At 43.5% G+C, this 25,612-nt stretch overlaps 2 protein-coding genes across 2 annotated transcripts in view; one reads left to right on the forward strand and one right to left on the reverse strand.

Annotated features, from left to right (window-relative positions):
* Window positions 1–355: 355 nt before the first annotated feature.
* Window positions 356–10,850, forward strand: LOC310864450 (coagulation factor X; the record flags this gene model as incomplete). The annotated part of the gene is made up of 11 exons (XM_083773138.1): window positions 356–428; window positions 1,014–1,183; window positions 1,612–1,636; window positions 2,405–2,518; window positions 2,812–2,949; window positions 4,236–4,313; window positions 4,932–5,311; window positions 5,601–5,715; window positions 6,755–6,951; window positions 9,406–9,531; window positions 10,563–10,850. The coding sequence occupies 11 exons, from the start codon at window positions 356–358 to the stop codon at window positions 10,848–10,850; spliced, it is 1,704 nt and encodes a 567-aa protein (XP_083629264.1).
* Window positions 10,851–12,710: 1,860 nt separating this feature from the next.
* Window positions 12,711–25,612, reverse strand: part of masp1 (MBL associated serine protease 1) — a gene marked incomplete at both ends in the record, with an annotated part of 21,507 nt that continues 8,605 nt past the window's right edge. The window contains 8 exons of the mRNA XM_083773139.1: window positions 12,711–13,205; window positions 14,060–14,248; window positions 15,179–15,435; window positions 16,319–16,456; window positions 20,834–20,912; window positions 21,215–21,333; window positions 22,063–22,210; window positions 23,739–23,935. Of these exons, the coding sequence (XP_083629265.1) occupies window positions 12,711–13,205; window positions 14,060–14,248; window positions 15,179–15,435; window positions 16,319–16,456; window positions 20,834–20,912; window positions 21,215–21,333; window positions 22,063–22,210; window positions 23,739–23,935 (1,622 nt within the window). The remainder of the gene's footprint in view (window positions 13,206–14,059; window positions 14,249–15,178; window positions 15,436–16,318; window positions 16,457–20,833; window positions 20,913–21,214; window positions 21,334–22,062; window positions 22,211–23,738; window positions 23,936–25,612) is intronic.

A 25,612-nucleotide genomic window follows, 5' to 3' on the forward strand; every position in this document is an offset into this window, starting at 1 on the left:
TTGGTTAGCTGTAAAGGCCTATATATTCACTCATACATACAGTTTTAGGCGATAAGGTGACCACTGAAACTGTGGTTAGTAAAAAACGAGAGATGTTTGGTGTGACATCATGGTGTAGTTTTTGCTGGTCACCTTATCGCCTATAAAACTGGAGTGTGAACAGGCCTTAAAGCACTTTATGTTTCTGTCCTGTGTTTATCTGCTGTATACTACCATGATGACAACTGAATTTCCCCCCCGTGTGATCTCTTTATCGATCTATCAATCGGATCGATCATTCGATTCTGTGTTATCACGAATTGTTCCGACGTGGGACGCTATGGGTGTTGAATGTGTTCTGTGTGTGTAGGGGAGGATGAGGATCCGAGCGGTCGTCCTGCTGCTGTCTGGCCTGCTGCTGTTCACCTCCACCGTGCTGGAATGTACAGGTGAGACACGTTCACTCAGACATTATGCCAAGAAGTAGGTCGGGAGTGGCTTATTTAGTTGGGTTGTATCTGATACTTCTGTGACCGCGGAGAGCAAAGGTCCGTTTCTTCAGGATTTATCATCTATGAAGGTTAAAAAACATATTGAACACCCCCCCTTCCCTTCCTCTGCCAACCTGGGGGGGCAGCGGACTAACCTCATGCTTCCTTCTATGCATGAGGAGACCAAGCTGCGTCTTTTCACCTGACAGGGTGCAGTTTCCCTGGCCGGACGTAGCGTGTGGAAGGAACACGTTATTCGTACCAGTTCCTTTCCGAATACCTCCCCCTGGCTGGTCAGGGGGAGGTAGTTTAGAGATCAGGATTACTGCATGTTTTTTGACACGGGGAGAACATGCAAACTCCACACAGAAAGGCCCTTTCGCCAAGCCCGCCTTCGGGTATGGGCACTGATGACGCGGAGGAGAGAACCCGCCCACAGTGTCCCCAGCTGGAATCGAACCCAGGACCTTCTAGCTGTGAGGCGACAGCACTACCAACTGTGCCACCGTGCCCCTCCTACAAAGTATACTTTCTCCTCCTCAGTTTTCCTTGACGGAACGTCGGCGGCTCAGCTCCTCTCCTCCTCCCAGAGGAAGCGCAGGGCTAACTACTTCCTGGAGGAGATGTTGCCAGGCAACCTGGAGAGGGAGTGTTATGAGGAGGCGTGTTCCCAGGAGGAGGCAGCGGAGATCTTCCAGAGCCAGGAGAAAACGGTACAGTATTAGGACTGCAACAGTTGATTTCATTGATTGATTGAAATATTTATTAACAGTTTGCAGAATTACAGTACATTTCAAGCACAAACTCAATACAAAGATTGTTAACTGTGAGTGGACGACCCAATTAAGCATTACACTTGTTTACAAGAGGGTCCACCATGTTCAATTCATCAAAACATTTAGAGACGTACAAATAGACACTTCCAACTAATCGATTCAATCGATTACATTAAAAAAAAGAATTGATCATTTAATAATCAATCCCTATTTCGGGGCATGTTATCATGGGTGAACATTAGAAAATAGCCGATCTACAAGCTTGAACTTGTACAATACACCTATTTTGAACATGTTTGCATGACACTGTATAGTGCAACGAAGCATAAAATAACACAATACGTTTTTTTTGTCTTCCTGTCTAGCTGGAGTTTTGGTACAGATATACAAGTAAGTTACTTAAAGCAAGTAACTTGCTTTAAGTTAAAGCGACTGTTAAAGCAAGAACAATAGTTAAAGCAAGAACAATACAAGTTAATTATCCCAACTAAAATAAATCAAATAATAGTTTTTTTATTATTATTTGTAGTAGGCCTATAGCTGTACTAGTAGTAATAATAAGTTATTATTATTTGTAGTAGGCCTATAGCTGTACTAGTAGTAATAATTGTAGTCCATGGGCAAGGGCTCTCTCGGGCTCCCTCCACAGGGCTCCCTTGGAGAAAAAGATTCTTAATATCTTAATACTCCTGGTTAAATATATAGGTAAAAACAGGAGAAAAAAAGTAGTTACCGCTACTGTTATTTTACTACTACTACTAGCATTAGCCTACTCCTACCTCTACCATTACTACTACTGATTGATATAGTTTTCTTTTTAGATTTAGATTTTTGTGACATGCACCAAAGGTGCTCAGCCCTCATGGACATTGCATAGGCCTACATTTGTTGTACAATATAGAAACACTCTACAACTACAACTACTACTTACTACTAATATACAATTAGTACCACAAGTACTGCTACTGCTCCACTACCACTGTTCCTTACATTAATACTGTATGACTACTATACAGCTGCTGCTATATCTGTGAGTGTTAATGTGGGATGTGTCACTGGTAGTAATAATGTATAATGTATTGGTGATGTATGTCAGTTGTAATGACGTGTGCATGGGTTTTAACATGGGTTTAACTTGTCTTTGTGTCTGTGGTGTAGATTTGAACCCCTGCCTCTACAACCCATGTCTAAATGGAGGTTTCTGCACTGTAGAACGAGACGCTTTCCTCTGTCTGTGTCCTCCGCAGTATGACGGCAAGACCTGTGAAATAGGTAGGAACCTGTCTGTCTGTCTGTCTGTCTGCCTCTATACCTGTCTGTCTGTCTGTCTGTCTCTCTATATTGTCTTTACTGTGCGTGTGTGTACATGTGTGTGTGTGTGTGTGTGTGTGTGTGTGTGTGTGTGTGTGTGTGTGTGTGTGTGTGTGTGTGTGTGTGTGTGTGTGTGTGTGTGTGTGTGTGTGTGTGTGTGTGTGTGTGTGTGTGTGTGTGTGTGTGTGTGTGTGTGTGTGTGTGTGTGTGTGTGTGTGTGTGTGTGTGTGTGTGCGTGCGTGCGTGTGCCGCAGAGGTAGCAGAGTGTCACTACAGGAATGGAGGCTGTCTGCAGTACTGCACAGAGCAGATAGGGGGCAGGAGAGGAGTTCAGTGTAGTTGTGCAGAGGGATACCGGCTGGACCCTGATGGATACGGCTGTACTAAAACAAGTAGGCCTACCATTATATTATTATTGTCCTACAAACAACAGTAATAAGTACCACCATAATATAATACTACTACATAACTACAACCTCACTACTACTGCTATTATAAGTACTGTACTACTACTACTGCTGCTATTATAATAATGCAAGTGCTATAATATCACTATGTGGTTTTCAACCAGTGGTCCTTGAGAGGGTTCCAGGTGGTCCACAGTTAAATTATGGAAAGTTGGTAACCAAATGGACCCTTATTTTAACTATTGAGAGTGTAAAATGAAACCAAATGGACCCGTAAAAACTCTTATGGGTCATTTTGGTTTCATTTTACACTCTCAAGAGTTACATTATTCTTGTTAAACATCTGGCATTACTCTTAATTTACAAGAAGTCTACACAATTACAGAATGTAGAAGCATTGTTTGCCTGCTGTCTCTCCTAATGGTACCAACATCAATAAGGCATGGAATTGTGGACAGAATTTTTTTATACAACAATAACAAAATATTGAGGCTAAATTGAGGCAACATTTCATGCAATGGTGGTCCGTGGCTTAAGTGCTGAATAAATTATAATGGGCCTTGATATGAGAAGGGTTGAAAACCACTGCACTATTCTCCATATGCAAACTGCGGCTATCTTACCATAAAAGTTAATGGCAAGGTGTGCTACGTACCTAGGTAGGTGCAACTTCCATTGGCAGCCCATTCATCCAAACAGAAAAGTCCTATCTGATTGTATTAAACAACGTCAAACTCACCAACATTGCAGCTGTACGGAAAGCTTGAATTTTTCTCTTTCTATCCTCAAAGTGTTTTTTCATAAAAATCCACTGTATAGACATGTTATGAGCTACTTTGTGTCCTTGCTGGAGTTTGGAAGTGCTCGTTAGATATCACTCAACTGCCCTGTGTACCACCTGTTTATAATTAGCACATAGCCTAATGCAAGAGGCAGCAGGACATTTGCTTTACTGAAAACGAGTGCTTCTAAAACTCCGATGGAAACATGGCCACGGTCTGCAAATGGGCAATAGTATTACAATAATAACAACTGCTGCTGCTACTACTGCACTGATACTGCCAATGTACTATTTCTACAGCACTACTACTTTTATTTTCCACAAAATAAAAGTCACTCCCATCTTCTTATCTTACTACTGCTGCCACAACAACTACTACAGTACTATGACTTGTAGTACTATAATACTAATATAATACTACTATGCTATTATTGATGCTAACAACATTATTAGTGGAAAGGAAAACCTTCTCCTCTCTGCTTGGTTCTAGTGGAGTTTCCCTGTGGGAGGAAGCTGAACGAGGCCTTCTACCGCGCCAGGTCCCTGCTGGACTATTCTGAAACGGAAGGTTATTTTTATTTTTATATTATTTTCAGTTTGATTAGCTTTTATAGCGGGTTTGGTTTTGTGGAAAAGCTTAGTTTTGGTTCATTTGTATTAGTTTTTAGTAGTTTTTCTTTTGTGTCAGGGCCTCGGGGGCAAGATTCAACAAGGCTAGGAAAATATTAAAACATTACTCATTTTCAAGCTCACAGCGTGTCACAAAACATTGTGAGCTTGTTAGTTTTCCTATCTTTGAAGATTTTTGGCCAAGATTAAAATTAAGGACCTTTTTTCTCTGTGTTTTTTTGTTTTTTTTTACTGTAGTTTTTAGTTAGTTTTAGTCAGAGCCATCAGAGTAAGACAGAGTTACGACATTGAGGGGGCAGAAAACACACAAAACAGCCCGGTCACGTGGTTCATGTAACTCGTTTGTCACTGTAAAAGCCTACAGGCTCCAATGCATTCCGTAAACTTCCGGTTCAGGCCTTTCTTTGTCACTTATTCGCCGATAGAAGTCTATGTAAGAAGAGCCGCCATTGGACTGGCCCCCATGAAGTGAACGGAGTTGTCGTAACTGTGTCTTACTCTATATGGCTCTCTGGTTTTAGTTGACTATAATAGCCCTGTGCTCTGGACCAATCAGAGACGTCTACCAATGGCTCCATGGATTCGGCCAACGTCGGCGTGTCACTGTTGGTGGACAACGCCACCATGTTGGACTCTAGTTCCACCATGTTGGACCCTAGTTCCACCATGTTGGACCCTAGTTCCAACATGGTGGACCCTAGTTCCACCATGTTGGACCCTAGTTCCACCATGTTGGACCCTAGTTCCAACATGGTGGACCCTAGTTCCAACAACGCCAGCTGGCCCAACGCCACAGGAGAAGAGACAAACAGCAGCTCTTCGTCCTTCCCCGGTTGGAGAGGAGAGGAGGAGGTAGGAGGAGGAGGAGGAGGTGATGACTTAACTCCTCGTATCATTGGAGGCTCGCTGGAGAAACTAGGAGGGAGTCCCTGGCAGGTATAAGGGGAATTTTTTTAAGTTAGTTTTATGAAGTGTTTTGTGTGTATAATTGTATATTATGGTCATTGTTGTCTCCACCAGGCGGAGATCTTGTGACCCAGCCGGCGTGTGTGTGTGTGTGTGTGTGTGTGTGTGTGTGTGTGTGTGTGTGTGTGTGTGTGTGTGTGTGTGTGTGTGTGTGTGTGTGTGTGTGTGTGTGTGTGTGTGTGTGTGTGTGTGTGTGTGTGTGTGTGTGTGTGTGTGTGTGTGTGTGTGTGTGTGTGTGTGTGTGCGCGCGCACGTGCAGGTTCTAGTCCACAGGTCAGATGGTCATGGGTTCTGTGGAGGGACGTTGGTTTCTGACCGTTGGATCGTTTCGGCCGCTCACTGCTTTGAGGAGACGCCGGACCATGTGACCATTGGTCAGAATGCACTGTGTGTGTGTGTGTGTGTGTGTGTGTGTGTGTGTGTGTCAGTGTTGATTTCGTCGACTAAAACTAAGACAAAAGATGTTCGTCGACTACCTTTTTTCACTGAGGAAAACTAAATGGAAACTACATAGCTATGATGACTAAAACTAAGACTAAATATACTGACAATGTCGTCAACAAATAAAAACTAGACTAAAATGTTAGGAAGGGACTAGTGGACGAGAGATCCAGTATAAGTCATTTTACAGTTGCATGCTGAAAATAGTGAAAAGTGAAAAAAAAACAGTCATTACGACGGCATCAAGGCCCGCCAAAACACATTTTGTTCGACTAAATCAACTGTAGATTTAGTCGACTCAAACTACACTAACACTAAAACATTCCAGGTGACTAAAATGTGACTAAAACTAAATGAAAACTATTCAAGAGACTATGACTAAAACTAAAATCTAAATTTGCTGCCAAAAACAACACTGGTGTGTGTGTGTGTTGTTCAGTGGATGGATGGATGGTCACTCAGTCTGTCTAACCCAGACCCAGTGGTTCCCAAAGTTGGGTCCTTGAGGGAGTTCCAGGGAGGGGGTCCCCAACTAAATGATAGTACACATTTGTACACTCTCAGAGTTAAATTAACATTGATTTTTCAATATAAATGTGGGTCCCAGAGATAGAAATGCCATTAAATGGGGAGTCCGTAGACTAATGCACGTCAAACCGAGGAGGTCCTTGAAATTAGACTGGTTGAGAATCACTGCTAGACCCGTGCAAATCTTCTCTTATGGGGGAGGTCTCTGGCATATATTTTCAAATTAACCCATTTTAGGCAGGAACCCCTTTTGGTGTTAGCATTACATTATGCTTTAGCTATTGAAAAATAGCAGATCTACAAGCTCATAGCTACGAGCTTGTAGGTCTGCTATTTTTGAAAAAATTGAAGAACGACTGACACAGAAACATAGCTTTTTCAGAAAACTGTCATTTTTAAAATCTGATCTCAGGTCAGAATGGTCTAACCTCTCTCTCCCTGCAGGGGACTATGACAAGCGCCGTCCTGACCCCGGGGAGCAGAGGATAAAGGTGAAGCTCGTGGTCGTTCATCCTCACTTCCACCGCTTCACCTTCGACAGCGACGTGGCTCTGTTGTTCCTGAGCCACGCTGTGGTCCGCAGCCCTACGGCTCTGCCCGCCTGTCTACCAAACGCACAGCTGGCCAAATACCTCATCAAGGTAATAGAATAGTTAATAGAATTAGGGACGTCCCGAGCGTTTTCTTTCTTTCTTTTTTTTTTGCTCCCGATCCGATTCTAACTATAGGGGTGCAAGATGATGAAATTCTGACCGATATCCGATCTCCAATTATTTGCACTTTGCAGGGTCATATCTGCCAATTATTGCTTGTTTTCATACGTGGAGCAAAACGCCCTCCTTTTAGCTGCGTGTGGCTGATGGACACCTAAACGCTTCACAATCACAGAGCCGTGCATTCCTTCAGATTACCTCGTCACGTAGGAAGGAATTGACAAGATGAAAAAGAATAAGATATCTACGTGCATTATTGATTCACACGTATAAAAACCAGGTCACTCGTCCCTCAGGTTATCAGCTACGTGAGAGAGAATGGCCATCTTTTTATAAGAGGCCCTGGAGATAAGGGGGAAGGAATAACAGGTCGCACCCAGAGGGAAGGAATAACACGTCGCACGCAGTCAATCGTCTGTGATATTGAAGGCTTGTACTAAACAATGCAGTCTCCATGCACTGTTACCAACCATGTCTTGCAAAGCAAACACTAGCTGCATGATGCATATCTTGGCAAATAAATATATACCATTACTGTAGCATAAATTCTGAATGTGGTACTGTGGTTTGGTTTGAGATTTAACCTTCAACAACTACAATCTTCAAGGTACACTTGTATAGGATAGGCCTGCCTACGGTACACTACAGTACAGTGTTGAATAGGATAGGCCTGCCTACGGTACACTACAGTACAGTGTTGAATAGGATAAGCCTGCCTACGGTACAATACAGTACAGTGTTAATTTTGACAGCATTTTTTTCAGTCATAGTCTCTTGAATAGTTTAGTTTTAGTCTCATTTTAGTCACCTGGAATGTTTTAGTGTTAGTCTAGTTTTAGTCTAATTTCATAAGATTTCAGTCGACTAAATCTACAGTTGATTTACTCATAGCCATAGCCATTTCTTTTTAGCCCAATGAGTGTTTTATTGTGCAAAACTAATACTTGGAATGGATTCCAAATCAGTTTGAACCAAAATTCTGGCAGCACACACACACACACACACACACACACACACACACACATGTTGCAGTCACTTGTAAATATTAGAGGTATTATTATTAAAAAAAATTAAGATATTTTTTTGCGGCTTACGCCTTTTATTGATTTTTGAAGGGACAGACAGTAGGCTGACAGGAAACGGGAGAGAGATGGGGGGATGACATGCAGTAAAGGCCGTGTCGGGTCCGGGAGTCGAACCCGCGGCACACTGCGACTGGATTACCAGTCCGGTGCCCAGACCGTTACGCTACGGCCTGGGCCAATATTAGAGGTATTATTAAAGGAGAGTGTCACAGCACGTCTGCTGGGCAAAGTTCAACAAAGTGAAACTCATCAACAAGATGTGTGATAGGATTAGGATATCACATGGAACACAAAGACTACTAATCATTGAGTGTATTCATGCACTGAATTTGATTTGATTTGCATTAAGCATCCCCATTAGCTGGTGCCATGGCAACCAGCTAGGCTTCCTGGGATCCACAGAAAAAACATACAAAAACAAAATTATTAAATCGTAGTACTCAAATAAATGGTAAATGGTGCATTTATATAGCGCCTTTATCCAAGGCGCTTTACATAGATTGTGCATTACATTCAACCATTCACACACACATTCACACACACCGATTACAGAGGAAACCATGCAAGGCACCAACCAGCACATCAGGAGCAATCAGGGGTTCAGAGTCTTGCTCTCTCTTACAAAAATACTTCAGTGTAAAAATGCAAATGTAGATGCTTTTGGAAAGGTACATTTACTGTAAATGCAGAGGTTTGGAGGCAGGTTATTCCAAAGAGACAATGATCTATAAAGGAAAGATCTCTTTAAAGCATTGGTTTTGGTGCCCGGGAATACAAGCATTACTATGAATGGGGAAAACAAACATCACACATAACTAAACACCAAATGACAAAGGCAAAGGGCACGCATATTTAGTGAAATGAGAGGACTTGTCTCATTTTAATTACGGCATTTACTGTTCATTAGGTATAGTCATGAAGATAATGACGATTAAAAAGGCTTTTGTACATTAGTCCAGTGGTTCCCAAAGTGGGGTACTGTCTGGGACCCCCAGGGGTCCTTCAGGGAGTTCCAGGGGCTCCCCAGCTTTTCATTTGATATAGTCATGATACAATTCATAAAAGAGCAATACAGAATAATCAGGATTGCACAAAAAGTCAGAGGACTTAATCTGGCCATCTTGGATCCTAAACACAATATAAACAATGTGAGAGGGGTGGAGCGAGTTATTTGGGGGTCCTTGACATGAAAACGTTTGGGAACCAACTGGTCTATGACATTACACACTCCCTTCTCTGTCTGTCTGTCTGTCTGTCTGTCTGTCTGTCTGTCCGACCTGTCTGTCTGTGTGTCTAGGACGACACCACTGGACTGGTGACCGGTTGGGGAGCGATGCACTACCTCGGTCGCTCGTCTCGGTTCCTTAGGAAGGTGGCGCTCCCAGTGGTCAGTCAGAAGAGCTGCGTCCAGTCCACAGAACAGGTCAGTTGTTACACCCATCTAGACCTGACGTCGAAATAAAATAAAGGGTCTTCTAAATGATGTCAGTTTTCAGAAAAACCTCATGTTTCTGTATCAGTGGTGCTCAATATTTCATGTCAAGTACCCCCAAAAATTATATGTAATTGGCCGCCGACCCCCATCTGAAAATATGTTGTTCCAGGAAACCCTAAGAAGCAAAGATTTGAGTTAAAAACGTTCACTCTGAAAGAATATATATTAAAAGATTTGTGCCGCATTTTCACGATAAAAATAATAATAGCAGATCTGCTATTTTAGTATAACATAATGCTTGAAACACCAAAAGGGGTTCCTTTATATTTTTGAGGTTTTTGATTTTTCCTATGGCATAAATCGTTGCTATTGAACACCCTTTACGTGTGTTGTTTCGAAAATATTGAACAATGGAAAGTAGTAAAAAGTGCATTGGACAAAACCTCTTAACTCCATTGGACCCTCAAAATGTCTGCTAAAGCAACTAACTCCACCACCTCTCCCTCTCTCATGGAAGTAATTGACAATATATAAAGTTACAACGCCAACTTTGATGGGACTTCATTGCTTTGTTTTAAAAATATAAGGTTTTCTTAATTTCCTGAAAAATGTATATTTTTCATTTCCTCAAAAACATCAGAGACATGTAACATTGTACCAACAATAATACTTTTCATACATTTTTGTCTTTATTTTATTTTATCATGCGTGTGTCCCGTATATATGTGACCGCTCCCAGTATTTTCAACCACAAGTCGGCTATAATGAAACTTCACAATAGACCGAAATACATTTATTTATTTATTTTGGTGGTTTTTCTTTTCTGTACTTTGGGGTTTCCAGTTCAACAAGTTTCAAATGGTCATATCTTCTTCATCCCCCCCCCCCCCCCACCCCAATTTCAATGAGCAATACATCATATGAAAGGTTACAGTGTGCAGTTTCATAATGTGTAAAGAACTGAAAAATGACCATGGCCCCCTTTTATATATTAACCCACTGTCCCCGGTCACATATAGGTGATAACGGACAACATGTTCTGCGCCGGCTACCTGCAGACGGAGAGGGACGCGTGCAGCGGGGACAGCGGGGGCCCGTTCGTGGTTCACTACCGGGGGACGTGGTTCCTCACCGGGGTGGTGAGCTGGGGGGAGAGGTGCGCCGCCAAGGGCAAGTACGGCGTCTACACCCGGCTCGGAAACTACCTGGGCTGGATCCGAGACACCATGGAGAGAGAGGAGGAGAGAGAGCGACTGGAGAAGGAGGAGGAAGCTAAACGGACAGGACGGGCGACCGGCGGCAGCTGAAGGAGACGAGGACAGGTTGTGGACAGACATATTTTAATATGTGGACATATTCATTCATTCTGGGCGGGAACCCCTTTTGGTGTTTTAACTAGCATTCTGTTCTGCTTTAGCTGTTGAAAAATAGCAGATCTACAAGCCCGAGCTTGTAGATCTGCTATTTTTGCTTGTAGGTCTGCTATTTTAGAAAAATCGTGAAAATGTGGCGCAAATCTTTTGAATATATATTCTTTCAGAGCGAGCGTTTTTTAACTCAAATCTTTGCTTCTGGGGCGGTCCCTGCAAACAACATATTTTCAGATGGGGGTCGGCGGCCAATTACATATATCTTTGGGGGTCGTTGACATGAAAATGTTTGAGAACCACTGATACAGAAGCATAAGGTTTTTTCAGAAAACCGTCAGGATTTAGAAGATCTTTTTTTAATTTCGACGTCAGGCCTAAATGGGTTAATATGGGGACATATTCATTCATTGTATTCATCAAGTTTATCGTATAGAAGAGCATTCAGGGCTATATTATTATGTAGGCTACTGGGATCAGTTCCTGTGCCATTCGGGGCCTTCTCTCTCTCCCTCTTCTACGCTGTCTCCCTCTCAGCCGCCCCTACGTTGTCTCCTCGTATCGACAGGGAGACACAGAAGAGACGGCTGGTGGGTTTCTGAGGATCGGAGTGTGTTTGTGACTCTGTAGAACTGACTTCCTGCATCTATCTATGTATGTATGTGTGGACAAAAGACAGAAAGACAAAAGACAGACATTTCTTTTCAGAAAATGTTTATTTGATATGTATATTAATATGTATAGAGTGAAAAAATATACAATTGTGATAAAAAATACTTTTGTTTCTCTCCATTGAGCTCTGTTTTTTTCCATTGAGGTCTGACTCTTTATAAAAATGCTACACAGAAAATGAATCTATTGTCATTAAACAAAGGCTAGTGGTGACTAAAGACGCAATACCATAAACATAATGTTTAAATATAGGGAGTGTATGTATTTTGTGTTTTCAAAGTAATTTATGTCCCCCATATCCCGTATGGGGGCTATGTCATTGGTCGATTTGCCTGTCTGCTTCCTGATTGGTTAGTCATTGCAAACGGGTTTTTTTCCCGACCAATGACAAAAGCTTCTAGGAACATCTTTGAATGCAGATTGCGGCCCCTATAGATGTGTCACAGAGACTAAAAATGTCTTGGGAGCGTTCTACCCATAGAGCACCGAAGTCCTGACGTAACTCGCTCATCCCGACGATTCCCCTGGTTCGCGGAAGTGATTTCTCTATGGAGAATAACATGGGGTGATCTTAATATCGTCTACTATAAGCGTTGTGGTCCAAAAATAAACAAGCTGTCTCTGCGTTATTGTCGGGAAGGTGTCTCTGTATCGTTTGCAACAGTCAGTCACTCATATATGATACAGTCTGCTTCTAGCGAAAATCTAACTAATTCAGCAGCAGTAACATTAGCGTTTTCTCTCAGTCAGTTGATTCTTCATATCCATATGAGTGAAGCGGCCGGGGTGACATGTTTATTATTCAAACACAGTTGTTATATGAGGCGATCTCAAATCGCCTCAATGGGGATTTCAATGCAACTAAACAAATACATGAACCTGGGGACTGACGCCCTCTACTGAAAGTGACGTCAGACTTCGGTGCTCTATTGCTGGCTGTCTGAATACCAAAAAAATAAAAAGGTCATAAAAAAGGTTGACATAATTATTGCTTATAGCAGCTTTAACCTAAGGGCCACATAAAGTGAAGGTGGGGGGGGGGGGGCGCATGTGGCCACCCAGGCCGCCAGTTGCCCATCTGTGACCTATATAGCATTATCTGCTGCTGCACACTCAGTCCTCCCACCACTAGGGGTCGGCGTCCAGGTGACTCTGTATCCACGCCACATAGTTGGCCACCCTGGTGTAGACCCCGTACACCCTTTGGCTGCCGCACTCCTCGGGGCCTCCCCACGACACCAGCCCGTGCACGGCCCACCGCCGGCTGGCCTCGTCCTGAACCACGAAGGCGCCGCCGCTGTCGCCCAGGCACGTGTCCCGCCCGCCCTCGTGGAAGCCGGCGCAGAACATGTTGCCGGTGATGTTGTAGGCGGCGGAGCGCGACCTGTAGCTGGCCTCGCACTCGGCCTGGGCGACCACGGGCAGCCGCACGTACTGCAGGAGGTCAGAGGTCAGACCCAGGTCGGAGCTGGGCAGGAAGGGGTCAGCAGGCGACGGCGGTGAGGAGGCGGAGGAAGCAGAGGAGGAGGAGGAGGAGTTGTTGTTGTTGTTGGGGTGGGACTGGGAGATGCCCCAGCCTGCCACCAGCCCCAGGGAGTTGGGGAAGGGTGCCGGGGGGCCCTCCTGTTGGTTGGGCGAAGCAAAGAGGTTCAATTAAATTCCCCCAATCACAGTGGTTTTCAACCCTTTTCATATCCAAGGTCCATTTTATTTATTCTGTATCTGAGCCACGGACCACCGTTTGATGACATTTAACCTCTCGGACGCAAAAAAATATGTCGTTATCGTGGATAAGGTTTTGTCCACTATCCATGCTGATGTAGTATAGCATTAGGAGAGATAACGGGCAGACGATCAAAATGAGAATTATTCTACATTCTCTATGTAGTGCAGCGGCTGCAGCCGTTTTCAGCTGTCTGCCGGGCGCCGGCGTCTTTTCCGGGTTTTTAGACAGCATTCTGCTGCGTGGGTGGAGCATCTTTTCCATCCACCAGCTGTCTAAAAACCCGGAAAAGACGCCGGCAGACAGCAGAAAACGGCCGCGCCTGTCTGGCATAGGTCTGGAAACACTGAATGTGAGGATAAAAAGTCAGGACAGAAGTGCAGGATGCCAAAAGTGATTGACCCTGAATGTGATGATAAGAGCGCCACCTCACTTCACACAAGTAGTGATTTCTTTTTTTTTAATAAGAAACTAGGACACCAAACCTGACATCTGTTTAAACGCCATCTAAATACTATTCATAGCATTTCAGTGGTTTGCAGAATTGGTCAGTGGTTGCAGAATAAGTGGCTACTTCAGTCAGTCAGTCACTGTGGTACAGCTTCTGTCGATCTTTAGCATTGCCCGGGACACATTTTGCATAGTAGGCATAGTAGTAGCACATAATAATGGGTTTCGATGTTGCAATGCTCATCTGCAAAGTGCGTGCGTGCGTGCGTGCGTGCGTGCGTGCGTGCGTGCAACGTGCGTATACCTTGCTCTGAGGGGGCGGCAGGCAGACTGGCTGTATCGTCTTGCTGAGCTCCACCGCCTCGCTCAGCTTCACCATGGCGATGTCGTTGTCATAGTTGCTGGGTTGGAAGTGCGGGTGCAGCACGATGGTTTCCACGGTGCGGTTGGTGGCCAGACGCTTGTCTCTGGTGTCGTGCAGACCCAGGCTCACCTCAACACAACACCGAAAACAACACAGGTCATGGTCATGGTCGGCATCGCTTTTAGATTTTATCGGACCACGGCCAACATTAAATGCAGAATATAGCTGCAAGCAGCGATACGACGGGGCCAATTAACCCATTTTGACCCGAGATCAGATTCTAAAAAATGTCTTCTACATCCTGACAGTTTTCTGAAAAAGCTATGTTTCTGTCAGTCGTTCTTCGATTTTTCAAAAATAGCAGACCTACAAGCTCGTACGAGCTTGTAGATCTGCTATAACTACTATAACTGCAGCCAGCGGTGTTGTTGAGCAGCCTCAGTTCACACAGGTGTGATTTGTCTAATAAAATAATTAACCACAATAACGCAATAGAATAAAATGTCTCCCGCTCTGGTTCCAGGTGTACAGAGCAGTGTTGTTTTTGGCAACAATTTTTGATTTTAGTTTTAGTCATAGTCTCTTGAATAGTTTTAATTTAGTTTTAGTCACATTTTAGTCACCTGGAATGTTTTAGTTGATTTAGTCTAACGAAATTTGCCTTCGGAATGACTTTTTCACTTGCTGAAAATAGCCGATCTACAAGCCCACAACGCGTCGCGCTGCGGCGTGTTGTGAGCTTGTAGATCGGCTATTGTCAGCATGCAACCAAGTGTAAAATGACTTATACTGGATCTCTTGTCCACTATAGTCCCTTCCTAACATTTTAGTCTAGTTTTTATTTATTGACAGTATATTTAGTGTCATCATAGCTTAGTTTTCATGAAGTTTTCGTTCAGGTAGTCGCCGAACATTTTTTGTCTTAGTTTTATAGTTGACGGAAAACAACCCTGATACCAGCGGACATGGCTGTACACTGTATACCTGGACATGGCTGTACACTGTATACCTGGACATGGCTGTACACTGTATACCTGGACATGGCTGTACACTGTATACCTGGACATGCTGGGCGTCCAGGGGCACCACGCTGGTGTCCCTCCGCATGGACCTCAGGACGTGGGCGGCCGTGAGGACCCAGCGCTCCGACAGCAGGGCCCCGGAGCCGAAGCCGCGGTACTGGGGCACGCGGGACGCGTCCTCCACGCTCAGCAGCACCTGCCAGGGGAACAGGCCGGCCGAGTCTGCGCTCAGGCCGCCCACGATGCGCCTCCGCCGCACGCTCACGGGCAGAGAGCGCCACGGCTGACCACACCCTGAGGGAGTTTCACCTATATATCCAGCTGTATATCGGTGAGTGTATTATTTTATGTCTTTACAGTATATATGTCTTTATATGTCTTGATTAATTGAATATACATGAGGGCCACAACTGTTAATAAAGTAATCAATCAATCAATCAATCAACAAGAGAGTCTCACCAGGTAGGCAGTTTGGAAGTTTTGTTCCCACATCTGAGTTGGTCCATTCTCCCCTCTCCCCACAGACATAGGTACCTGGAAAACACACACAGACACACACACACACACACACACACACACACACACACACACACGTGTAAAGGTAGAGTTAAGGTCCTTGCAGACGTTTTTCGGGGGGGGGGGGGGGGGAAACGCTCTGGTAAAAATCCAAAAAACGCAGCAATGTGCATGCAGGGGACCTTAACAATTGCATGAATGAATGTGTAGCTGAAAGTAGTCTGTGTCTGTGTGGTGGTATATAACAATGAAAGAAGCTGTCTGTGTGGTGGTATATAACAATGAAAGAAGCTGTCTGTGTGGTGGTATATAACAATGAAAGAAGCTGCCTGTGTGGTGGTATATAACAATGAAAGAAGCTGTCTGTGTGGTGGTATATAACAATGAAAGAAGCTGTTTGTGTGGTGGTATATAACAATGAAAGAAGCTGTCTGTGTGGTGGTATATAACAATGAAAGAAGCTGTTTGTGTGGTGGTATATAACAATGAAAGAAGCTGTCTGTGTGGTGGTATATAACAATGAAAGAAGCTGTTTGTGTGGTGGTATATAACAATGAAAGAAGCTGTCTGTGTGGTGGTGAAAGAAGCTGTCTGTGTGGTGGTATATAACAATGAAAGAAGCTGTCTGTGTGGTGGTATATAACAATGAAAGGAGTCCTACTGTTGACGTGCGCCTGTAGAGGAGACGCCGCCTCCTTACAGATGTAGCGCATCGTAGCACCAAAATGTGTGCCGTTGTCACGACTACCAAACACCACTTCGCCCATGGCAACCTCCCTTGGGTTCCCACAGTCCACCACTGTAGAGAGAAAGAGACAGGAAGAACTTTTCTTGGGCCAAAGTCTTTTGGTTTTAACACGGGGACCATCTATCTATAAATGCACCCAGTCTGTACGTGTGTGTACTGTATGTACGTGTATACGTCTGTAATCCACGTAACTCGAGAACCGTTCGCCCCACCGACTCAGAATTTGACACACACGTGCCACACCCCCACAGGGAGTGCAGTGCCCGGTGTGGAGTCCGTCGCATAGGAGGGTTGTCCAGAACCAGCACAAAAGCCTCTGCCCAGGCTCTGGACAGGGCCCAAACTAGCCAATTGATCACACCTGATCACCCCTATAGATCTCCATATATGGATCTGGCCTGTTCTGACATCACGATGGTGTTCTGACATCCGCATATACTCCTTATTTGGGCATTTTACAAAGAACTCCATATATGGGCATAAAAGGGACACGGACATAATATCTGGGGTCGGGCATTAATTTCCAACCTGCATCGTTCCAAGTAAGCCAGTGCCCAGCGGGCACCGCTCTAGGCATGTAAAAGACACAAGTCTTGTGAGCATAACAGCCTTTAATTTGTTTTAAATCATTTTTTTGTGTTTCATATTTGCTACAGTATTCTAAACTGATAGTGTGCTGTCTGTCTCCCCTATATTATCTGTTTTGGCAACCAATCGCAATTTTACAGAGTAGCGAAACTAGGCCAGCAGTCAGATGGACACCTCTCTGCTAGAGCTGTTGCCCCGGAGACTCGACTCCGGATAAGCGGTTGAAGATGGATGTATGGTTATGGATAGTATAGCCATAATCCACTTGGATGTTCTTAAATAAGCGGATAAGCGGTAAAAGATTGGTGGAGGTGTACACACACACACACACACACACACACACGGTAGATATACGGGGACATGCGCTCGTAAACATACACAGGTAATGCCGTCGGCTTACTCGGCATATAACGTTACATTTAAAAATGGGGAACAAAAGGCAAGGATTCACATGTTGCAGTAGCCGATCTACAAGCCGATCTACAAGCTCACAATGCGTCATTGTGAGCTTGTAGATCGGCTATTCTCAAATGGCCGAAATGTATAGGGTTGAAGTGGTTAATGTATGTTTTCTAATCAAAATGTTAATCGTAGTAGTAACTCAAGTTTTCAAATAATTGTAGTGGAGTAAAAAGTAGGCTTCTAATTTTGGCTCTGAGACGTAGTGGAGTAGAAGTAAGAGTAGGCTACTGAAAATTAGTACAAGTACAAATACCTCAAAATTGTACTCAAGTACAGTACTTAAGTAAAAGTACTTAGTTACTTTCCACCACTGTTAAATACTATGACGTACAGTGGGAAGCATGTTTGATGTGATACAACACACCCACGGGCATGTTTGTGCATAAGCACAGAACCATGGGAACAATTATATGCATGTTTCTATTCCATGCAAAGGAAAAGAGAAGGGAACGAACTCATATGCTCCAAAAGGTTTATTCATTGACGACGTTTCGAGCCAAGGCTCTTCATCTGGTCAAACTGAAACTGAGTTTGACCAGATGAAGAGCCTTAATTTGGCCCTTCTCTTTTCCTATGTCACTTTTTGAACCCAGCACCTCCACAAAGTGACGTGCGTATTTCACTATAGTTTCTATACCAGCAAAAACAGACTTGAGTGCACTGTATGTATGGTGAGGGGTGCATACTTAGTTTAGACTAGTCATTGGAACTTAGACATGGGGAACTTAAGGTTAGGTTTAGGTGTGCTGCCCCATGGGAGGTTAGGTTTAGGGTGAGGGTTTGAGATAGGTTGTAGTTGTAGGACTAATGACTGGTCTGACCAATGACTAGTCTAAACCAAAAACTGTCTAAACTAAGTACTGCACCCGTATGGTGATGATTGAGCATGGCAGGTCGGACATGTTCAAATATGGCCATTGCTGTTTGTTTTGTAGTGTCCTACACAGAGCAGTCCTTTACCTTGTATTGATCCAGGAACAGTTGACGGGCTTCCCAGTAACTAAGACGAAAAATGTCCGTCGACTACCTTTTTTTCACTGACGAAAACCAAATGAAAACTAAGCTATGATGACTAAAACTAAGACTTAAATGTATTGACAATTTCGTCAACAGATAACAACTAGACTACAATGTTAGGAAGGGACTAGTGGACAAGAGATCCAGTATCCAGATCCAGTAAGTAATTTTACACTTGGTTGCATGCTGAAAATAGCAGATCTACAAGCTCACAACGCGTTGACTAAAAATACATTTTAGTGGACTAAAAACAACTGTAGATTTAAATGTTATGAAATGTAGTCTACTGAAACTATAGACTAAAACACTAAAACAGTCGAGGTGACTAAAATGTGACAAACTAAATTTTTAGCATTAATCGCATGTACAGCGCACTGACTTTTGTCTTTTGTGTGTTCACTGTTTTTTCTAGCACCTTGACTAACATCCAGTATATGTCTGCTGCCATGTGTTATGCCTTATCTCAGGTTTAGGTGAGAAAAAAAAGCTACATGAAGGGAACTATGCACAAGAAAACAAATCGGAATTTCACCCATGTGACTACAGACAAAGCTGCATTCTGATTCTGCTGTGTGGCCATTAGGGGGTGGCCCAACACAACACAACCACACAGTCTTCTACTGTTGACTGCTACTGAGCAGGTTTTTTGCTAAAAGGAACTTTGATGGGAGGGAGGGAGAATGCTTCTTATTCAACCCGATTTTCCCTGCCGGAAATCAGGCTAGTGACCTGAATGTCATGTCACTAGCTCGATTCTATATAAACCTGTGTCCCCAAGATTTATATAATCCCAAAGTCCCAAACAAGGAGACCTTAGAAATAAAATCTATGTATAACAGGTCACTGGGGATCAGAATAGAGACACAAAATGAACATTCAGATTTGTGTAAAAAAGGATTTAAGTTTTATTGCTAATGATGCAAGTTCTGGTCATATTGTTTTAAAAAACTGATCTGGGTTATTTGGAAAATAAATATTTAGAGTTTTATATAAAAAAAGAACAATACACATCAACAACACATAGGCCTATATAGTCCAATTATGGTACATTGTGAAGAATTAATACAAAAAAAATGATTTTGAAACACAAGTTTTGCAGGTCATTGGTTCATAATGCAACATTTAACTAAGACTCTTGTTTCATTTGCTGGGAAGCTTCGTAGGTAGGTCGGATATTTAGAGAAGATGGCTGCGTAGGACTGTCTCATTACAGTAGGATGCATAGGATACATCCTAGTTCCTTGATTTTAGTTATAAAAAAAAGAAAAAAACACCTAGACAAAACTAAATCAATACAAAATAAAATAAAACATTGGCAAGCCTATTGGCATACAATATTTCCATTTGTCAGCTAGGGACTTATTGGCAAATGCAAACCTTGGTATGTTTGGGAGAAAACATGTGCCTATACCGTAATAAGAAAGGTTCCGTCAGTGTCTATAGTTACCAAGGTGTTGTTGGAAAGTATTATCCTTCTCATTGAGACAGAGCCTACTACATGTATTGGACAACTACCATCAACGACAACCATGTTTCACCCTCTGCTCTTCATCCAGTGACTGTACTGGATGTCACTGGATGTATACAATGAGGATTTGTTGCCGTGTGGGTTCTGCTTGTGGCGGAGGAGTTCAGTGAGGAGAGCCTTATTGGTCCTAAGCTGCTGTCAATCAGTCTTATCTAGGACACGATTCGTTAACATGCCGTGCAGAGACCGCCGGCTCCTCCCCGATTCTGTTTCTGGAGGGGCAGGAAAAAAGAGGAGAGGAGAGGAGAGGAAATAATGGCCGGGCAGAGAGAAATAGATGAGGGATGGAAGGAGGAAAGAAAATGGACGAATAGAGGAGGCGACAGCCGACAGGGAGGGTTACAATTTAGGAATGGAGACACAGGAGAGGAAAAAGAGGAAAGGGAAGTACAGGAGAGAAGAAAGAGAAGAGAGGTAGAGTTGTAAAAGTCAAACATGCAACTACCCCCCCCCCCCCCCCCCCCCCAAAAGCAAACCTCCTGAAACCAGACTGTCATCTACTACTGTATACGTCAACAGGCTCTGCATCGTATGACTCTGAACTCATCTAAATTACATTTATTTACGAACAACGATGCAATACAATCTTAATTCAAAATGATTGGATGGAAACTACATAATAATAATAATATAGTATATATAATATAGTAAGGAAAGTCCCCTACTATGATGCTAAGACAAGTACAGTGAGAGATACCGTAGACGAAGAGGTAGAGACACAATAGATACAGTGGAGACCATAATAAACTGGGTATAGACAGTACAGAGACAGTATAGACCGTGTAGAGACGGTATAGAGATATATAGCAGAGTAGGGGATAAGTTGTCCTTACTTTGACACACGGGGACGGCGTCGCTCCACAAACCGTCTCTCTGACAATCTAACTGATGGTGATCCATGTACTCCTCATCCTGAGAGAGAGAGAGAGACAGACAGACAGACAGACAGACAGACAGACAGACAGACAGACAGACAGACAGACAGACAGACAGACAGCAATACACACAGCTTCCATCATTTGTTTTAATTCTGTTTTGAATCTCTTACAGGGGTCACTTTTTTACCACATGTAACAGATCTCATTAGATAAAACGCATGAGTTCAATAGAGGGATTGAAGAAGAATTAACTGGACGACTCATGCTAAATTGCAGAACTTGCGTGTGTGTGTGTGTGTGCGCGTGTGCGTGCGTGCGTGCGTGTGCGTGCGTCACCTTCATTAGTCTGTATCCAGGTAGACAGGTGACCAGGACGTGGTCTCTAAAGGTGTATTCTGATTGGACGGGGTTCAATTCACCATTGGCTGGTGCTTCTGGAACGGGGCACTGACTTCCTGTTATACAAGTTTAGTATTATTATTAGCCCATTAATAGACCTGAAGACGATTCTACAAAATGTCTTCTAAATCATGACCGTTTTCTGAAAACCCCATGTTTCTATGTCACATATGGTTCTCAAACTATTTCATGTCATGGAACCCCAAAAAGTATATGTATTTGCCCGCCGACCCCCCATCTGAAAACATGTAGTTCCAGGCACCCCCCAGAAGCAAAGATATGAGTTAAAAACGCTCTGAAAGAATATATTAAGATTATATATTATATATAAGATTTGCACCACGTTTTCACACTTTTTCAAAAAATAGCAGACCTACAAGTTATACTAGTTCGACCTACTCGGTGCCGCGCTACGAGCTTGTAGATCTGCTATTTTTCCCACAGCTAAAGTACAACATAATGCTTAAAACACCAAAAGGGGTTCCCGCCCCAAAATAGGTTAACCCATTTTGGGCGGGAACCCCTTTTGCTGTTAGCATTATGTTGTGCTTTAGCAATTGAAAAATAGCAGATCTACAAGCTCGTATGAGCTTGTAGATCTGCTATTTTTCAATTCGAATATTTTTCGAAGAACGACTGACATAACGACTGACATAACGAAGAAAGACTTACATAGAAACATAGCTTTTTCAGAAAACTGTCATTTTCAAACAGACATTTTTAGAATCTGATCTCAGGTCAGAATGGGTAATAGCCTATACATTTCTGGTATTCAGTATACTGACCCTGGGCTGTGTATGTGAGCCTCCATCCCAGGTTCTCCCCAGAGTTATCCGAATGGAACACGACCACCACCTGATGGCTACCAGTGTGGATCTGTCCCGGAGAGATGCCGCCACAGAACGGGCCAAACTCTGAACTTCCGGTCTCGATCTGAAAACACAACGCTAGTTTTATTATTATTATTATGACTAGACCTGTACGTGCCAGGGGGGGCAGTCAGACAGATATTTTGTGAAACCACTAAGGAAATCGGGACTTCCTGAAAGTTCATATAATGGCCTGTTGTGGCGCTGTCATTGGGCCCAAAAAAACCCCATATCTCCATAGAGATCCATGTATTTGGGCCCAACTTCACCTAGACTGTATTACCTTAATAAACATGGTCATGAATACTTTCTGCTTCCATGTCACTAGTTTAAAGTCTCATTCCTCATGTCATAATATTCTTTTTGGAAAATTATGGTCCCATTTATTAAAGAAATTACCATAAAGTCGCATATGTTCTGAGGGGCGTGGCTATACCGTTACAGTCTATGATCGGGAGCCACCCCCCGTTCGAGTCAAAATAAAAACCAACGAAGAAGAAGGGGGGAAGTCTCGCCTCGTTGTCTGGGCCAGCCAATGGCCAGCATGGGCCCAAACGGATCTAGAAAGATGGCGATTTACAATTCAAGGACTGACTGGCTTCATCTTACGTCCATATCAGACCCGGGGAACGCTTTGTCCATATTTCTTTTTACAGTCTATGGTACGTGCCCGTCGGCCACCGGCCTGCTTGAGAACGATGCAACTTGGGAACCTAATAATACCCGTTGTCAAACTTTCATAGCACCCGTTTTAACTGTCTGTCTGTGTCCCCTTTGTGCCTCATACTGTACATGGAGATCTCCGTAGCTGTCTGTCTGCCTGTGCCTGAAGAAGAGTGCAAACTCTTGGGGTAGCCATGGGAATCAATTGGCTGAGGCAGAGGCTGGACATTTTCACAGGTGAGGTGAGAGTCCCACTGGCAGAGCCTGACCAGAGCCTTTTGTGGGCTTCCTGGACAACGGTGTGTCCCGCCGCACCGACTCGAGGCCGGTCACTGCACTCCCTGTGGTGGTTTGGAGCGCGTGTGTCGAATTTGAAGTCGGTGGGGCTATAACGGTTCTCGAGTTACGTGCATTTCAACCGTATACACGCACGCACGCAGACAGAGACGTGGCACATTTATGGTAGGATTATTATGAAGATTATGATTGTTATTATCTCTGCCAGGCAGACCGAGATATTGAAACTGCTGCTGCTTTGTGTTTGTTTGTGTGTGAGCGATGTGACAAGCTCTGAGCTTTTAGATTTTTTTTTTGTAAGCACATTTTGAGTATAAAACGATTGAATAATAGCCCTATATATTTCTTTTTATAAAACGATTAAATAATAGCCTATTTTTGGCATAGTACATTATTTTCTTTTGAACGATCCTCGTCAGTCATTTCTTTCTTTATTTCAGTGTGCCTTGTGTGGCTTTTGTTTACACCCGAACAGATCTGTATTTATTTTGTTACTCACTACATTATTTGCATGAAGTATCGTGTATCAAGTAAAATGTCATGATCATTGCCCGTGCGTGCGCGCGTGCACGTGCGTGCGTGTGTGTGTCTGCGTGCGTGCCTGCGTGTGTGCGTGCGTGCGTGTGTGAGACCTTGACATAGTCATAGGGACATGTGACATCGGGATGGTCTTCCACGTCGAAGGTGTCATCGAAGGTCAGGCTGACGTTGAATCCCTCGTCCAGCTCGATGCGGTAGACGCACTCTGAACTCTTGGGGTACGGCCTGGGGAAGTCTGCACTGCTGAAGGCCCCCACACGCTCCACATACACACCGTCACTGCACTCCACTGCACCGCGCACGCACAAACACACAGGAATAGACAGAGGTAGTGTTGGTAATGGCCCCTACACACACACACACACACACACACACTAAACCCAAGCGTTTAGGTTCTAAACACTTATTTGTAACACTTTTTAAACGTGTCACAGTGTTTAGATTATAAACAGAAGAACATGTTTAATCGCCAGTAACACTTTTTAAACACATACTGTATGATATCCAGTCGGTGACAGAGTCAAATATCAAACGTGCTAGATGTTCAGAAATGGTCGTGGAGGCGTCAGCGAGCGCTTTTATCGGCGCTGGATCTTCTCGCAGCTCCTTTCACACCCAGCGAGCAAACCCTCGCCGATCAAAGCCTGATTTTACGCCAGATCGGGGGTTTTGTCGGCGAGCGCCAAAAATTCTCCCCGACAGCATAATCGCAGCAAATATCGGGCAGTGTGTACGAGCCATAACCCAGAAGAATTCTGGGATGCGCTGGCAGACTACAGCTAAGTGTGCGTGCGGGTGTGTGTGTGTGTGTGTGCGTGCATGCGTGTGGGCATATCAGTCTGTACATTCCTGCAGAGTCTGAAGCATTTTTATTGTAAATATTTACTATGATGAACATCCATTATCTCACACATACTCGAGTGCGCGCACACACGCGCGCACACACACACACACACACACACACACACACACACACACACACACACACACACACACACACTAATCAGTCAGTTGTCAGAGATTTGACCACTGACATGAAACAGAATATGATAACACACACACACACACACGTACGTTGCATAGACTTACAGAATAACACACACAGGCGTAACCCGTGTGGAGTGTACACATAGCACGCACGCACACATGCACACACACAGGAAAGTATTGTCGTAGGACACAGTACATATAGTCCCCTGACCCCATTCACAACAAAAGTATTGTCAGACCAGTGTCTGACAATACAGCCAGCCCCCTGTACAAATAAGCTACGTGTGTGGGCTATACGCGAACACACACACACACACACACACACACACACACACACACACAGCATTCCAGTGGTCTTATTCTAATTAACTACACTAACACTAAAAAGTGGAATGTCCGCACACGATATATTTCTTCTCCCCGTCCTTTTTATTTCAACCTGTGTGTATATATATATATATATATATATATATATATATATACAACAACAACAACGTTTCTCGCCCCTCTGGCGCCTTTCTCATGTTCTTTTCTCACGTTGTTGTTGCTGACCAGTCTCTGTAACCAGTGGTGGGGGTTTTTTTTTAAGTATAAAAACTGCAATGTTTACCAAGTACAAAAGCATTGGTATCAAAATGTATTTAAAGCCTCTGTAGACATTTTTAAAGCACAGCTCAAGACCCACTTCTACAACATTGCTTTTAATTGATCTTTTATTTTTTGTTATTCATGTCCTCACTGTATTGCATTACTGCTTGTTTTTTAATGTCTTTGCCTTGCTTCTTTTTTTTTCTCTCTCCATTGCTCTGTAAAGCACTTTGAGCTGCATTTCATGTCATGAAAGGTGCTATACAAATAAAGTTTTATTATTATTATTATTATTATTATTATTATTATTAAAGTATAATGGTGTCTGTGGTGGTATAATGGTGTTAATTCGGCCCTGGCTGTGAGCCTGTGACACTTTAGTTTCAGA

This window comes from Protomyctophum parallelum (genome assembly GCF_964188405.1).
Source record: "Protomyctophum parallelum genome assembly, chromosome: 9".
Taxonomy (NCBI): domain Eukaryota; kingdom Metazoa; phylum Chordata; class Actinopteri; order Myctophiformes; family Myctophidae; genus Protomyctophum; species Protomyctophum parallelum.